The sequence below is a fragment of the Trachypithecus francoisi genome, unplaced genomic scaffold, assembly GCF_009764315.1.
Source record: "Trachypithecus francoisi isolate TF-2019V2 unplaced genomic scaffold, Tfra_2.0 Lachesis_group4, whole genome shotgun sequence".
Lineage (NCBI taxonomy): Eukaryota > Metazoa > Chordata > Mammalia > Primates > Cercopithecidae > Trachypithecus > Trachypithecus francoisi.
Window position 1 is genome coordinate 28,602,720 of NW_022681469.1, and position 15,974 is coordinate 28,618,693.

A 15,974-nucleotide genomic window follows, 5' to 3' on the forward strand; every position below is an offset into this window, starting at 1 on the left:
TGATACTTTAGTTGTTCATTCTTATTGTAAAAAGCCATCTGGTTTTCTGGCTCTAACACTTACAGTTTCAAATGGTTTAGATGTGTTTAAAATACTAATTACTTTTTTCAATGAATATTTTTAGCATTCTGTGTACCTACACATTAAGTGCTATGAGACTACAGAGATGAACAAAGCACAGCTCTGCTTACATGAAATTGCCAGTCACATGTGTGCACATGCACACATGTATATGTGTTAGGTGGGCTGAATGATAACAGTACCACAGAATTACTAAGGTGGAAGACTTTTAAAATGGAGGAATGGAAGGAAACCATCGTTTGTTGGCTGTATATTACAAGGTGAATTCACATGAATTTTCTTACTTAACCTTCTTAAAAACTCTGGAAGGAAGGTACACTTTACAGATGAGAGGCCCAAGCTGCAGAGGTTAAGCTGCCTCCTCAAAGTGATACAGCTAGTAAGGAAGGGACCTGGGTTACAAATCTAAGTGTCTCCAGTAGCATCCAGTGTCTTCTTGCTGCCTTCGTTGTACCCTTAAGGGACTGAAAAGTGCCTTTAGGAAAGGTGCAGGATGTTGTGGGAGAGTTCCAAGGAAGGAAAGACACTTCTAGTTAGAAGACCGAGGTAGGCAGCCAGGCACACTTGCCTCACGCCCATAATCCCAGCACTTTGGGAGGCCAGGGGGGGAAGATCACGAGTTCAGGAGTTCGAGACCAGCCTGACCAACATGGTATAACCCTGTCTCTACCAAAAAAAATACAAAAATTAGCCGGGCGTGGTGGTGCGCGCCTGTAATCCCAGCTACTCAGGAGGCTGAGGCAGGAGAATCACTTGAACCCAGGAGGCGGAGGTTGCAGTGAGATGAGACTACACCACTGCACTCCAGCCTGGGCGACAGAGCTAGACTCTGTCTCAAAGAAAAAAAAAAAAGGAAGAAGACCAAGGTAGGCTTCCTCAAGGCACTGGAACTGGACCTTGAAGTGGGGTAGAATCTCAACAGGTACAAGTTAAAGATGAGGCATGGAGAGGACAGCACACCAGGCATGTTTGGGGAATTGAGTCATCCAATCTGCCTGTGGTCTAAGGGACGAGTAGGCACTGGGTAGGAGATAAGGCTAGAAAGACAGGTAGGCTCCAGATCTCCTTTCATAAATACCAAGTTGAAAATAAAACCTCCTAGTTGTACTCTCATGAAAAGAATACACAGAGTTAAGGTCTTTATTTTATCCTGAAGTACCCAGCAATCAGCGTGTGGCTGTTTATTGAAGAGGAATGTGTTTTGTTAAGGTTGATGTAGGTCAGGAATTTGACTTCTGATTTCAAGACAAGTTTCTCAGGAAGTCTGAACACTGGGTTTGTGCAACTCAACTGTCATTTCCCCGGGCTGGTTTTTGTTAGGGAGGATAAAGAGAATCTGAAAACAACAGGAATTTATCTTTGACAGATGCCTCTCACAAAGCAGAGAAATAAGAGCTCTTTGTAACAGAGATAATTGAGTCTCCTCATACAAGTACTCCCAATTTTAACTGGGTTATATAAGCACCTAGATTTGGTCCTTCAATTCATTGTTGAGATTGCAGCACCAGAACATATGGGCACATGCAATTTTCTCTTCTGAGATAAATTTGCGCAGCAAAGTAGGCTCTTGTAAAGTAGGACACCATAATGTGTGAGTAATATTAGTGTTTTTCTAGTACTCTACACAGATAATAATTCACTCAGGAGTGCCTGGGGAACAGATTGTATCTGTATACATATTGGCTATCTTTGAAGGGATTAAAAACAAAAAAAACCACTCCTTTTATAATGTTTATCGCTTTTGCCTAACTTAAAAGTGTGTTTCTAGTAAGTTAGGAAACCGTAAAAAGTATATAAAGAAGCAAATTAAATAACTAATAATCACTCTGTATGTTTTGGTCCACTTTCCCCTCTCTAACCCCTCACCCCAATTAAATCTATATTCTTTGTATAATTTTGTATTGTGCTGTTTTCAATTATCCCTTTTTCATTCATACTTTCCCATGTCGCTAAATAGGCTTCAGAAGCATGACTATAAAGATTGTGTTGTCATCTAATGTCTGTCCTTTGGATATACCATAATTTAATTATTCTCTTGTTGGGCATTATAGTTTTTTCTGATTTTTTACCTTTATAAAATAATGCTACAATGTATATATGTAAATGTTTGTATGATTCTGATTATTTCCTGAGGATAAATTGCTGCAGAGGGTCAAAGGGTGAAACCATTTTAGATACCCAGTGCTGATTGCCACATTCTCTCCAGCATAGTTCTACCTGTTTGCATTCCCACCAGGAATGAATGAGAAGACCTGTTTTTCCTCGTCCCAGCCAAAGCTGAATAATTATCATTTCTGTTAATATTCTCCAGTTTAATAGATGAAAAATAGTATCTAATAGATTTTTATTTATTTGATAGTAAGATTATGCTCTGTGTGTGTGTTTACTGGTCATAAATACATATTTCTTCTTTTAAGGAGTTTATACGCTCTTTTTCCTTTCTTTCTAATAGGATGTTCATCTTTTTCTTACTGATTTGTGAGAGTTCTGAATAATTATGATATCTTTATACAGTGGAGAACAATACTAACTTGACAATGCATGAGGAAAAAATCTTGATTAGTTGGAACAATTTCCAGGCTATATTAAGTAAAAATAAAACAACAATAAAACAAAAACCCAAAGTATAAAATAATATGAATAGAATTCTCCTGGATTTGTAAAAGGGGGAAGAAGTAAAATATATGCAAGCACATGTAAATGTTTTATTTCTGGAATGAGACCTAAATACGTGAAAGTGTTTAATACACTGATACTTCCCTTGGGGAAGGAGGCAGGAGGGCCTGCATGTCTTCAGTGGGGAAAAGACTTCCTTTCTATGTTAACAATTTAATCTTGTTTGCATTTTTACCTCGTGCACATGATCTTATTTGCATTTTTACTCTTTTCACATTATATTACAGAGCTAGTTAATGTTTTAAGTCTATAAATTAAGTATATTAACCTTCTTAATTCATGTGTGTTACAGATCTTTCTCCTAATTTGTTATTCACCTTTTAATTTTCTTTGTGTTGGTTTTTGATATATATATGAAGTTGCATTTTTACATGATCAAATCTATTAACCCATACTGTTGTTTTCTTTTATTGCTTTAGACTCATAAAATTCAATGTTGGTAAATTATTTACCTACATTTTCTTCTATTGGCTTGTTTGTTTGCATTTAAACCATCTGGTATGTATTTTGATATATGACACGAGGTGATTATTTGAATTAGATTTTTCCAGAGAGTTGAGAAATATTCCCAGCACCATATACTCAGTAGTTCTACCTTTACCCACTGATTTATGATATGGATGTATTGACTTTTTGTTTATATTCTTTTCCATGTTCTCTATTATATTCCATTGTTCTGGTTGCAGTGCTGTACTATTTTGATCATTCTACCTTTTTAACATATGTTACTATTTGATAAGGCAGGTCTCCAAATCGCCCCTAATTATGTATGTATATACATATATTTTCCTATTTCCTCATATACATGAAAAACCAACACATCAAAAACCCATGGGTATATATTGCTTCCAGAATATATATTCAGTCTTGTGAAACTGAATAGGAAAAAAGGATTTGAGTGTGTGTGTGTGAGTGTGTGTGTGTGAGAGTGTGTGTGTGTGTGAGTGTGTGTGTGTGTGTGTGTGTGAGTGTGTGTGTGAGTGTGTGTGTGTGTGTGTGTGTCTGTATTTGCTCTTCTTATTTTTTAAATCCTTTTCAGTTTTAAAAAAAATCCCTTTGGGATTAGTATTAAGGCCAAAAGTTAACTTTGGGAGGGACTCATGTTTTAGTTTTAGTTGCCCAATCAGGAACATGCACTGTCTTCATTGAGGTCTTTAAGGCCTCTAAGTAATGTTTTTATAAGTCCTATAAAGGATTTATACATTTTTATAGGTTATTCACATTTGGTTTAGGTTCATTTCTTGGAGAGTACGTTTGATAACTGCAGTTGTTACTGTATATGAGATTTTTTTCTGTCATTTTTTAATTGGTGTATAGAACAAATATTTTAGCATTTCTTTTATCTAACCACATATTTATTGCACTTATTCTCGTATTATTCTCTTAAAATTTCTAGGTATATTATCATATCATATGCAAAATAATATCCTCTTTAATAATTAGACTTGTTGTTTTTATTTTTATTTATTTATTTTTTTGAGATGGAGTCCTGCTGTGTTGCCCAGGCTGCAGTGCAGTGGCACGATCTCAGCTCAATGCAACCTCTGCCTCCCAGGTTCAAGTGATGCTCCTGCCTCAGCCTCCTGAGTAGCTGGGATTACAGTGCCTGCCACCACACCTGGCTAATTTTTGTATTTTCAGTAGAGACCGGGTTTCGCCATGTTGGCCAGGCTGGTCTCAAACTCCTGACCTCAAGTGATCCACCCCATTCAGCCTCCCAAAGTGCTGGGATTATAGGCGTGAGCCACCACGCCCGGCCTGTTGTTATTGTTATTTTTTAATCTTATTGTATTGGTTAGAACAGCAAATTCTCAAACATTTTGTTCTCTTCCTCCACTCTGTTAAAAATTATTGAAGATCCCAAAGAGCTTTGGCTTATGTGCTTTATGTCTATTAATGTTTATTGTATTGAAAATTTAAACTGGGAACTGAAACAGTATTTATTATTTCACTTAAAAATAAAAATCCTAAACCCATTACAAACATAAATAACATGTTTTTATGAAAAATAGCATTATTTCCAAAACAAAATTTTACTGAGAACGTATTGTTTTACATATTTTGTAAATCTCTTTAGTGTCTGGTTTAATGAAAGGATCGCGGATTTTCCTCTCTGCTTCTGCAGTGTCTGTTGTGATATGCTGTTTGGGTTAAAGTGTGTGAGGAAAATTCAGCTCACACAAACCTGTAGGTGGAAAAGGGAGAAGTATTTTAATAGCCCTTTCAGATAAAACTTGACAACTGCTAGTTTCTTTAGGATTAGCTGTAATGTAGAATATGAAATCATATCGATGAATCTTTGATACTGTTAGATTAAAATCAGGCACTTTCAGTGTAACTGTCTTATATCTTGAATCTTTTACCTGTGCATGATTGTATAACATCATGCACTGGCCATTTAGAAAATATTGGTTCATCGAGTTATGAAGATCTTCCCAAAGGTTAATACATTTTATTATACAACTGTCAAAAAAATCACATAGATTATTCTCACGATCTGTCTTACCAAAAAGGTCTGTAAGCATGGGGAAGCAGCTCCCCGTACTTCCTGATGGCAAACACAGTTTCTAAAGCTTCGAGTTTTGCTCAAAATACAATCATTGGCAACAATGCCATCAGTAGTGTTCCTTGAAATAACAGGCTTATTTAGTTCACTTCTGAGAAAATGTCGGCCAAATACTCAAGTCTAACTAACCATAGTTTTTCTGTCAGTTTTTCTTCCAAGCAAAAATGGTGTGCATAGCAAAAGTTACTGGTTCAGCCTGCAACTCAACAATCACACTAATACTTTTCCTTGAGATAACCCTGGTAATTTGGTATGTAGCAAACTTAATTGTATGTGGACTCCTCACTTCATCACACAGAACATTAAAAAAAGCATGTACTTCAAGGTGAGATTTAATAAGAATAGTAACTGTTACTGCTTTAACAGGGACCGTCTTTTAGTGTGACTGCCATACTTATTTACTGTGAATGCATGTGTGATGGTGAATAATACAATGATTGCCAATAAAGTTTGGTGCCACAGCCCTGATTTTTACTAAGGTGCTAGCAGCTTTATCTACCATTTCTTTTGTACCATCAGTGCAAATATAAACACGGTAAAAAAGACAAGTAACATCTTATGAAAATAGCTTTTACCTTGCAGATCCCTGGAAGGGCCTTGGGGATATCTGGGGTCCACCACACTTTGGGAACTTGTACATTAGCACTTCCACAGCAATTTAATAATGATGAAAAGATTTCCTTTTCTTGACTTCATGTCTTTGGAACTGTCTAATAAGTAAACACAAATCCTGAGGCTCAATCTAATTATTTCTTCATTTGTAAATATTAGACAATGATTCTGCAGCTTCAGACCCTGATGCCGAAACCACTGCCAGGACTAACGGGAAAGGAAATCCAGGTGAGCAGTCGCCGAGCCCTGAGCAGCTCATAAACAACGCGGGAGCAGGGGACTCCAGCCGCTCAACCCTTCAGAGGTACTCGAAGCTGATTCATATTTTCACTGTGTTTTGCCTTTATATTAACCTAGAGGCCAATTTCAGGGATCTGTGTTTTTTTTTTCTTTTCTTTTCTTGCCTTAGAAACAGAACTGGCAGGAGTAAAGTCTCACATTTTAATCCCAGCCTTCTACTTTCTCTTTATGTAAATGCCACCTCCTGAATCTTTTTCACTGCATTCTTACTGAGTTAATGGAGAATATATTAATAGGAGAGTTTAATTTTCATTTCTCAGTTCCATTCTTCTCCCTCCTACGTGTAAGTTTGTTATGAGGAATTACTTTACAAATACTATCTTTTGATTCAGAGAGTATGATTTTTCCCCCTTTTCTGACTGCTGCAGCTTATAATACCCAGTCCGGAAGTGACAGTGCCACACGTAGTGCTCTGGTACTGAGTGTGCAAAGGAAAAAGCAGTACTTCGTGTTGATTCTAAAGCTGAATGTGGCTGTTCCTTCTTTTTATTTTATTCTTCTGCCCCTTCTTCTAAGGCCTCCTTATTCCATGGATTACATGGACTTTAGTCCGTGTAGTACTTTCTCACTAATATTAACTGTTGATTACAAGACAGTACTGATTTTCAGCAGATATCCATCCCTTTGACTGATAAAATAGTTCTAGAGAAATTAGTTCTACCAGAGAAAGAATTGCTATCATCATTCCACCATTATTATTATTCTTTTAGCTTCATATTATTATAGTTAACTTTTGCAAAAGGACTCTAAAATTGCATTCAAGAAGAGATAGGCCAACAGGACTTCCACTGAGGATGCAGTTTCTCATCAAACAGATGTTCTTCTCCTTTGGTTCAACAAAATATGCACTATATAGCACAGAGTTATCGTGTTTATTGGATTTAAACGCAGAATTTGATTTGCTGTTATGGGAAGGAAGCTAAGGTACATACTAAGCTATGATTTAGCATATATGTCTTGGTATTTCCTAAGAAAGTAACCATCTTCTTATTCCAGTAAGGATATTTCACTGCTTGCCATTTTGTTCATAACACTTAGTCCTCTTATTCCTTTGATTCATGTTTTTACCACATTTTCCCTATAATATTAAGACGGTGACCAGTTTTGGTGATTGATTGACCGTAGACTCAGAACTGTTAGTGGTAGTGGTTAGCTTCCTCATTTTAATCCCAGCTCTTCCTCTGTCTCATTCTATGAATGCCACCAAATCTAAAGCCTCATCAACCTCAATGTTGTAACCTACAAAACTGAAGTAAGTACAGAGAGCTATGGAAGTATTAAGACTCAATACCATAGCAGATAGGTCACTGACTATGTGTATGAAATGTATAAAGCATTATTGTTACTTTAATTACTTATAATATACCTAGAAAGAAATGCCTTTCCTTTTTCCTGTCCTACCAACCATATTCTTTCCTCTTTCGCCCCACTGGATTCACGGTTCCCTTCTTTCTCCCTCTGATGCTGCCCTTGTGGCTAGAGGCAGCATGCACCCTTCAGTCCCTAACCCCTCAGCCATGTAATGCACTGACACGCATTGTCTGAAGGTGAGTGTGGACATGTGGGTCTCCTGTGTGGGGTCCAGTGTAGTAGAAGAGGAAGTCCACAGGATCCTGCATTCAGAGGCAGAACTGAGACACACGTCCATGTTCCTTTCCCTTTGAAGCGCCCTTTGAAAAGAGAGTGAGCACTCATCTCACTATTCTGAAGAAACATGTTTGACCTTTAAGCCACCAACCTCTGACTAGTTTCTGCTGACCTACTTTTTCACTTGCAGTGTCATCAGTGGTGTTGGGGAACTGGATGTAGACAAAGGGCCAGTGAAGAAAGCAGAGCCCAATACCAAAGACAAACCTTATCCTGACTGCCCCTTCCTGCTGCTAGATGTGCGTGATAGAGATTCTTACCAGCAGTGCCACATTGTTGGAGGTAAGAGAGAGAAGGCTTTAAAGTGCCTCACTCTCAAGAACAGAGAGCCTGCTCTTGAGTCTAGGCAGGCTGGAACCACAGCTCATGGTAGACAGTTAAGCAAACTGTACGTTAGCTGGATCCATTATGGAATCCTACAGGATTGGCTCCACCATAAAATACTCTGAGAGGCTGCTGATTTTCACAGGTGGCGGTCAGAAGGAGGGAAATGAAGCTTCATACTTTGTTCATAGTGCCCTCTTTCTTTGCCTTCACAGAAGTGTTTAGGTTTATGGCTCGTTGATTTTTTTTTTTTTTTTTTTTTTTTTGGTCAATATCTTGCTCTGTGGCCAAGACTGCAGTGCAGTGGTGCGATCATGGCTCACTGCAGCCTTGCCTTCCTGGGCTCAAGTGATCCTCCTGCCTCAGCCTCTTGAGTACCTGGGACTAGGGGCATATGCCACAACACCCGGCTAATGTTTTTGTATTTTTTATAGAGATGAGGCCTCACCATGTTGCCCGGGCTGGTCTCAAACTCCTGGACTCAAGCGGTCCACCTACCTTGGCCTCCCAAAGTGCTGGGATTACAGGTGTGCACCACCGTGCCCAGCAGCTCATGAATTTTGAAGATGTATTTAACTCTTAGATTTTAAACCAGCTGGGAATTGAGGCCAAGTTGTATTAAGAGAACAACAGACTTCCTAAACTTTTTCTTCTCTTTGCAGCTTACAGTTACCCAATTGCAACTCTGTCTAGAACAATGAACCCTTATTCAAATGATATTCTTGAATATGTATCCTTTGTTGCATTTTAAGGAATTGGGTGGTATGAGGATTATAAGAATCAAAGTTACCATGCACCACACTCCTGGTAAGAATGCTGTGAAGGACCTTTGATGTTATTCGGCTGAGCATATTTTAGAATTTGGATTCCTAGCTATTGCCGAGAATCCTGACTCTTGAGGCGGACGCTTTCAAACTGTCTTGCCCTGGGCCAAAAAACACTAGGTTAAGAGTTAGGATCCATTGAGAGTTAGTCCTAAGAGAGTTTTTTCCTCCCAGAAAACTTTACATGGCAGAACTTAGGGTTTTTTTCTATTTTAATTTTTTCTTTTAAAATTTTAATTTTTTCATTCATAAAAATTATACAAGCAGAAAATTAATTTTTTTTTTTGAGACGGAGTCTCACTTTGTCACTCAGGCTGGAGTGCAGTGACACGCTCTCGGCTCACTGCAAGCTCTACCTCCCGTGTTCATGCCATTCTCCTGCCTCAGCCTCCTGAGTAGCTGGGACTACAGGCACCCGCCACCATGCCTGGCTAATTTTTTTTTTGTATTTTTAGTAGAGACAGGGTTTCACCATGTTAGCCAGGATGGTCTCAATCTCCTGACCTCGTGATCCACCTGCCTTGGCCTCCCAAAGTGCTGGGATTACAGGCGTGAGCCACCATGCCCGGCCGAAAATAATTTAAATACCAAAAATTATTAAAAGGAAAATTGAAATCTCTTATAATCACACAGTTGAGCAGTGGCTCCTGTTACACTATTAGTATATTTTGTTCCAGACTGTCTTTTGCGTGTTTGTTTTTTTTTAACGAAGTTGAAACCTTACTGTATATATAATTTAGTATCCTGCTTTTTTTCAGTTCATATTCCATATTTCCCCATGCTGATGCAAGCCTTCTGTAAACCACATATTTGATGCTATGTAATATCTTCAGATTTACTATGATTTACTAAACTATTCCTTGATTTTGGACTTTTTAGATGGCTCCCACATTTTTACTATCATAAATAGGCTTCAGTGGACACATTAGGCATAGAAGTTGTTCTATTTATTCATCTGTAAAATGGGGATTGCAATATTTACTTTCCAGGGTCGTGAGGATAAGAGAGCTAAAGGATGTAAAGTCCGTAACTAGCGCTGTCTCTTAGACCATGGTAACATCAGTTTGCAGAAAAAACGAATGCCAGTTTGTGTGGTTTCCATGACGGGAAACCATCCGGTCCCTGCTGGTGTGATGGTAAGAATGGGCTTGTCCATCGTTCCCAGGAACTCAGACAGGTAGACTGACCTTTTATTCCTTGGGAGTTTCTCGTAGTCTTTGGACATCAACCCAGTGCCTTGGAACCTTAACTCATCTGACTCTTAGAAAAATGCCCATGGCAAGATCATCATTCTGTATGATGACGATGAAAGGCTGGCCAGTCAGGCGGCCACCACCATGTGCGAGCGTGGATTTGAAAACCTCTTCATGCTTTCCGGAGGTGAGCAAGTGATACTCTGCTTGGGACTTCAAAGGCCAATCATCCTTCAGTCCCACCTGCATCCCCTTTTCTCTCTTGGTGCTCAGAATTCAGTGTTCTGGAAAGAGAAAAAGCCATGCTGGCTGAAAGGAGTCAGGAGTTATGTGACACTTGCCTTAGCTTCATCAGCACATGTTTTTAATTCCTGATGTTGCTTCAGGGCTCTGTCAGAAAGCCCTAATGCGGAAGACTTGAGCAAAAGGATTTCTTGTGGAATTCTCAGAATCCCATGTAACAACAAATATTTTCTGGTATAATTTGCTTAATGATGAAATAGTTAAGAAAAATTTCATGTCCTTGTGTTGGCCTCAACTTGATGACCAGAGATTAGAAGACATGCGGGCTTCTTTCCAGGTTTTGGCTTGGCCTTGCCATATTAATGCAGCTTTTTCTGATGCTTTTCCAAACCTAGGTCTAAAAGTCTTAGCTCAGAAATTCCCGGAAGGACTGATTACTGGTTCCCTGCCAGCGTCTTGCCAGCAGGCCCTTCCTCCTGGTTCTGCCCGGAAACGATCCAGCCCCAAAGTGCCACCCCTACCAGCTGAGAATAAATGGAGATTTACCCCAGAAGACTTAAAAAAGATAGAATATTATCTGGAAGAGGAGCAAGGGCCTGCAGATCATCCTAGTAAGATCTTTTGACCTTTAAATATAATGTTTGGTTTGCAGCCTTGAATATCACCTCATCATATGAAAACCTTCATCTCTTATATTTAGATTCTTATAATACTAGGGAGGTGTGTCACAGGTGCTGGGGAGGGGAGGCAGTGGAGGTGACCCCAGATAGTGGCAAGAATTATGCATTGAAGAGAGACTTGATAAAAACGTAGAGCCTTTTTTTTTTTGAGACAGAGTCTTGCTCTGTCACCCAGGCTGGAATGCTGCAACCTCCGTCTCCCTGGTTCAAGCGATTCTCCCACCCCAGCCTCCTGAGTAGGTGGGATTACAGGTGCCCACCACCACGCCAGGGAAATGTTTTTTTGTATTTTTAGTAGAGACAGGGTTTCACCATGTTGGCCAGGCTGGTCTCGAACTCCTGGCCACAAGTGATCCGCCCACCTCAGCCTTCCAAAGTGCTAGGATTACAGGCATGAGCCACTGCGCCCAGGCAAAAATGTAGAGACTTCATCAAAAAGTATATCTCAGGCAAAACTGAGGAGTTAAACATCAGACATTCAGATTCTTTCTTGGAAAGTTTTTAATTCCTTCTGCTGCATTTGCTTCTCCACTCTGAGAGCCTCCGGGGTTTGTCTTCCTACCTTCGTTTAACCATACTGCGTCTTCTTCTCTTTCCCCTAATCCCTCCTCAGCTGCATCCTCTCTACGAAGGAAGTAGTGGAGGACAGACTAGGTTTGTTGGGGATGATGGAGAAGAAGGGAAAAAACCTATCTGGGTTTCCCTTCATTTCTGTTCCCCTCCCCACCTTCAGGCTGATCTCAAGGATGAGGAGTAGGTCATCATTGGCCTAAAGTAGGTACTGCACAGGGCTTCATTAGCTTAAAACTGTACTTGGCAGATTGTCCCTGGAATCATTCTTGCAGCTATCTTCCTTCTTTCTTGCTCCCTTCAGGCCGACTGAACCAAGCTAACTCCTCCGGAAGAGACTCCAAGGTACCTGGTGCCCGAAGCACTCAGAATCTGCCTGGTGGGGGCCCTGCCAGCCATTCAAACCCCCGCTCCCTCAGCAGTGGCCACCTGCAAGGCAAACCCTGGAAGTAAAGACTTTGTCTCACTTAGGCAAATAAATGTTTTTCCTCTTTTCGGAACCCCTGAGCATTTCCCAAGTTGGGTCATTTCCAGAAACTTCTGCAGAGGAAAAGACCATGACATACGTATGGGATAGGCCCTCTTCCCTCTCCCTATCTCCAGTTCCTCTCCCCTCGGGAGGCCACCTCGGGAAGAATTTTGACAGGTGACCACAAAAACTAGAGGCGTGACAGGCTCTAGTGTCCTCCCTGTTGTTTATAGCATATTTAAGTCTTGTGAAACTGTATAGGAAAAAAGGATCTAAGTTTTTAGTTTTTTTGTTTTTTTGTTTTTTTTTAAATAAGGTTCAGCTTGTTGGGTATCTCTTCATTGTTTTGTAAATACTTCAGTCACATCTGCCCGTGTGCCCCTCCTGACCGCCTTTTTTGTTCACTATTCTTGACTTCATGAAGGCTTCTCTTTGCAGTCTTGGTGTGAGAAGCTGTTTCCAGGGGTGCAGATGAGCCTTAGGTTCCAGCCGCCTGCAGGCCCCACCCCAATGGACTCACTCAGCAAGAAGCTCTCTGCCCAGCATACTGCAGGCCCTATTTTGAGTATGGAAGCCAGTGCCTGTGTGCATCACTCAAATTGAAGATGAGGAGAGTAGCTGTACACTCACTGAATGCTCCCCCTTATTAGATATTTTCCTGGAGCCAGAAAGGTGTGCATGTGGGTGTCTTCACACGGGGGAGGAGGGCCTCTCATGGGAAAGCCCTGGCCACCACACCCTTGAAGCCCACCAAAGCGGCCCTCACTTGTGGTCAGTATATTAGTTTTAATGCCCATTGCCCAACTTCAGTCCATCCATGTTAGATGGATAGAAATTATGGCCACTTGAAAATACCAGCTTTGGTTGGACAACTGTGGACACACAAGGTGAAGAGAACTCCGAAGTCCTTTCTCAGGGCTGACAGCCTCGTAAGCCCTTGCTTAGAAATACAGTATTAGTCTAATTGAGTAATTAGTGCAATTTCCTGCTTACTTTTCATTCTCATGACTGAACTGTGATTAGGAAGTTGTGATTATAGATTCTGGTTTTGGCTGGAATTTTGAATCAGCATTAATTGAATTGCTAAATGACTGACATTCATTCCATTTAATTGGGGGAACAAAAGGCCTCAGGTAAGGATGAGAAACTCTGAAATCAGATGGAAAAGAGCCATGTTAATTTTTATGGTCTGTGATCGTAGCTGTGATAAGGGACTGAGGAATAAATTGTGCTCTTTGTCATGGCAACCAGCTTCTGAAAAGCCAGCTGAAAATTGCCTGTCCTGCTGGTAACTGCTACAGGGTAAGATTTGCCTTAACAGTACTATTTTCTCGCCACAAAAAAAAAAAAAAAAAATGCACCACAGTATTCCTAGCATGGGGGCTGTGTTTGTATGAGAAATAAACATAATAAATAGCTCATAAAGACATATGGAAAAATAACTTTCAGATTCAACCCAGTTCTGTTGTAGAGTGTGTTTATTCTTCTCTACTTGATTTCCAAAGTGCAACATTTTCCGATGCTTTAGAAATCAAACAAACCAGGAACATTGTTCAGATGTCAAGCCGTGCCCAATTTTCCACAAGATTCAAGAATCTTGTATAAAATTCAGCCAACGTACACATAGCTTTAATGAGGAGTCTGTCATGTTTCCCCATAAATTTATTGCCTGAGAACTTAGTTCAGGCTTTGCTAATGCCAAAATGCTCTGGCTTTGTATTTTCTTTACAGCGTAGATAGAAAAATGCACATTTTTCCACACTCAACTTTCCCCTAGCATGGACAAGCTTTTCAGCCATTTTTGCCACATATACATTTTTAAGGAAAAAATATTTTTCTCTGTAACAAAGTTCTGGTTATGCCGTTTTAAAGGTGACTTGTCAGGAGTTGAGACTTCCCTGCCGCATTCTATTTTGAAAGTAAATGGTCTCCCCATTAACATCAGAATGTTCCGATTCTGTCCCATCGTCAACTTTGGAGTGTTAGAAACCACTGTATATATGTGGAAAGCCAGGTCAGCCAGACCTATTAGAATTGGTGTGCACTCACCTGAGAGATCTGGCGGGTTGAATATATTTGTGTGTATTTCTCCATAGTGTTTGCTTTGCCCTGTTGGTAAGGATTTTAAATAACCATGCTGAAAAGAGCTGTTCTAATTCTGCACTTTGCATGTTAAATGTTAATATCAAACATTCTTTATGTGCTCGAGGTATTGCTTTTTACATTCTACTTTACCAGTTTCTTCATTAGATTAATTGACATGTATTATTTAAATGACCAGTGATGCTTTGTGCAATTATGAATGTTGAAGATTAAAGTACATAGTTACTAATTTGTTGTTTGCTATGAATACGCTGAAAACTGCCAACTTCTCTCTTCTTTTCTGTCGAGATGATTTGGGGAGCCACAGGAGACTGGTGTGATTTTTGCTGCATCTCCTAGAAAAGCATTTTTTTTTTAAAATAAATGAATCAGGAAATCAGTCCAATTAGGGCAGGGGGCCTCAGCTCTCCAGTCAGAAAGCCTGGATTTCTTTTCCTGCTCAGGCTGGGATTGAAGCCACCTTCAACAACTGGATCATGGCTTCCTGCCAGCGTCTCAGGCGTTGACTAGCTGCCCTTGTCTGGGGCTTTGAACCCTGAGACGGAAGGTGCCTCATCCGTGTATAGCTACCAGTGCCACCTGAACAACAGTGATTGCCAAAGTTTAAATCATACCTTAAATGCTTTAAAGGGGTTTGTATTTAAGGAAGGGAGAAAAGAAGGAAAGAAGCAAGGAAATAGGAAGAAGGGAGAGCACAGAGAAAAAGAGAGGCAGAAAGTGAGGGAGAAAAGAGAAAGCTACATTACTTATTTGAGAACAAAAGGAACACCCTGGGCTGTAATAATGTCAGGCTCAATCTCTTGAAAAGTGTAGAATGATTTAAATGGCCTGCATTCATTTATCTTTTTTTTTTTTTTTTTTTTTAAATCTTTAGTGGTTAGCCAGGACCAGCACAATCATATTGGGCTTGGTATAAATCCGAATGAAAAGAGCACAAATAACATTCATTAGTTGCTCAGGGATTTTTCCTGTGGTGCTATTTAAATTATACAAAAATTCTTAAGACTTTAGGCTACTTGACCAAGAAAACAGAACAAAACAAAGACCGTGTTTTCTCTAATTCCCTTGTGGAATGTAAGTGAAATCAGAGTCCTAGGCTAGGAAGAAATACATAGGTAATTTTTCTTGTGTTGGTTTTGGTTTCTGTCATGTTGTTTATTGGCTATAGATTCTGTCTTTTATGTTATCTGACTTTTTTAGAGCGAATAATTAGTTTCTGTCCACCTAGATTTAAATCCATGACCACCTTCTTGCTCTACTCTGAAGATAATCATTAAGAACCTTTCTTTCCCCGGTTCCAAAACGTTCTCAGTGTCTTTAATGTGTGTTTATTTTCTTCCCAATTCTTTCAAAGATTTAACTCCCATGATACTCCCGCCCCCCAGGAAACATCAGAAACGTGTATAATTATAATTCACCAGTTTAATTATGTGAGCATGTTGAGTACTTACATGCAGGTCCATTAATTTTTCACTAACAAATATTTTTTCATGCAAAAGCAATAAATAACATTGTGCTTCCAAAATGTTCAGAATACATTTGGGTAGTAATACTTTCCTAGACTTACAATAATTATTGAAAGTATTCTTACGACATCTTTAAATGGATACACAGGTCAGTTACAGCATACAAAATGTAATGGTGGAAATTTGTCAGTCTTGAATTCAGGCAGAACAGGCTTCAGTG

The 15,974-nt window shown here is 39.6% G+C and overlaps 1 protein-coding gene across 18 annotated transcripts in view; it reads left to right on the forward strand.

The window, feature by feature from the left end:
* Window positions 1-14,517, forward strand: part of CEP41 (centrosomal protein 41) — a 49,398-nt gene extending 34,881 nt beyond the window's left edge. For 16 of the 18 annotated variants that reach the window (XM_033194833.1, XM_033194845.1, XM_033194847.1 and 13 more), the window contains 7 exons: window positions 6,095-6,239; window positions 8,013-8,164; window positions 8,869-8,936; window positions 10,296-10,410; window positions 10,862-11,077; window positions 12,021-12,061; window positions 12,624-14,517. In XM_033194833.1, coding sequence (XP_033050724.1) covers window positions 6,095-6,239; window positions 8,013-8,164; window positions 8,869-8,936; window positions 10,296-10,410; window positions 10,862-11,077; window positions 12,021-12,061; window positions 12,624-12,788 — 902 coding nt within the window. In that variant the 3' untranslated portion in view covers window positions 12,789-14,517. Of the gene's footprint in view, window positions 1-6,094; window positions 6,240-8,012; window positions 8,165-8,868; window positions 8,937-10,295; window positions 10,411-10,861; window positions 11,078-12,020 lie in introns of all 18 variants that reach the window. The other 2 variants (XM_033194844.1, XM_033194832.1) reach the window with 1 other exon arrangement.
* Window positions 14,518-15,974: the final 1,457 nt, after the last annotated feature.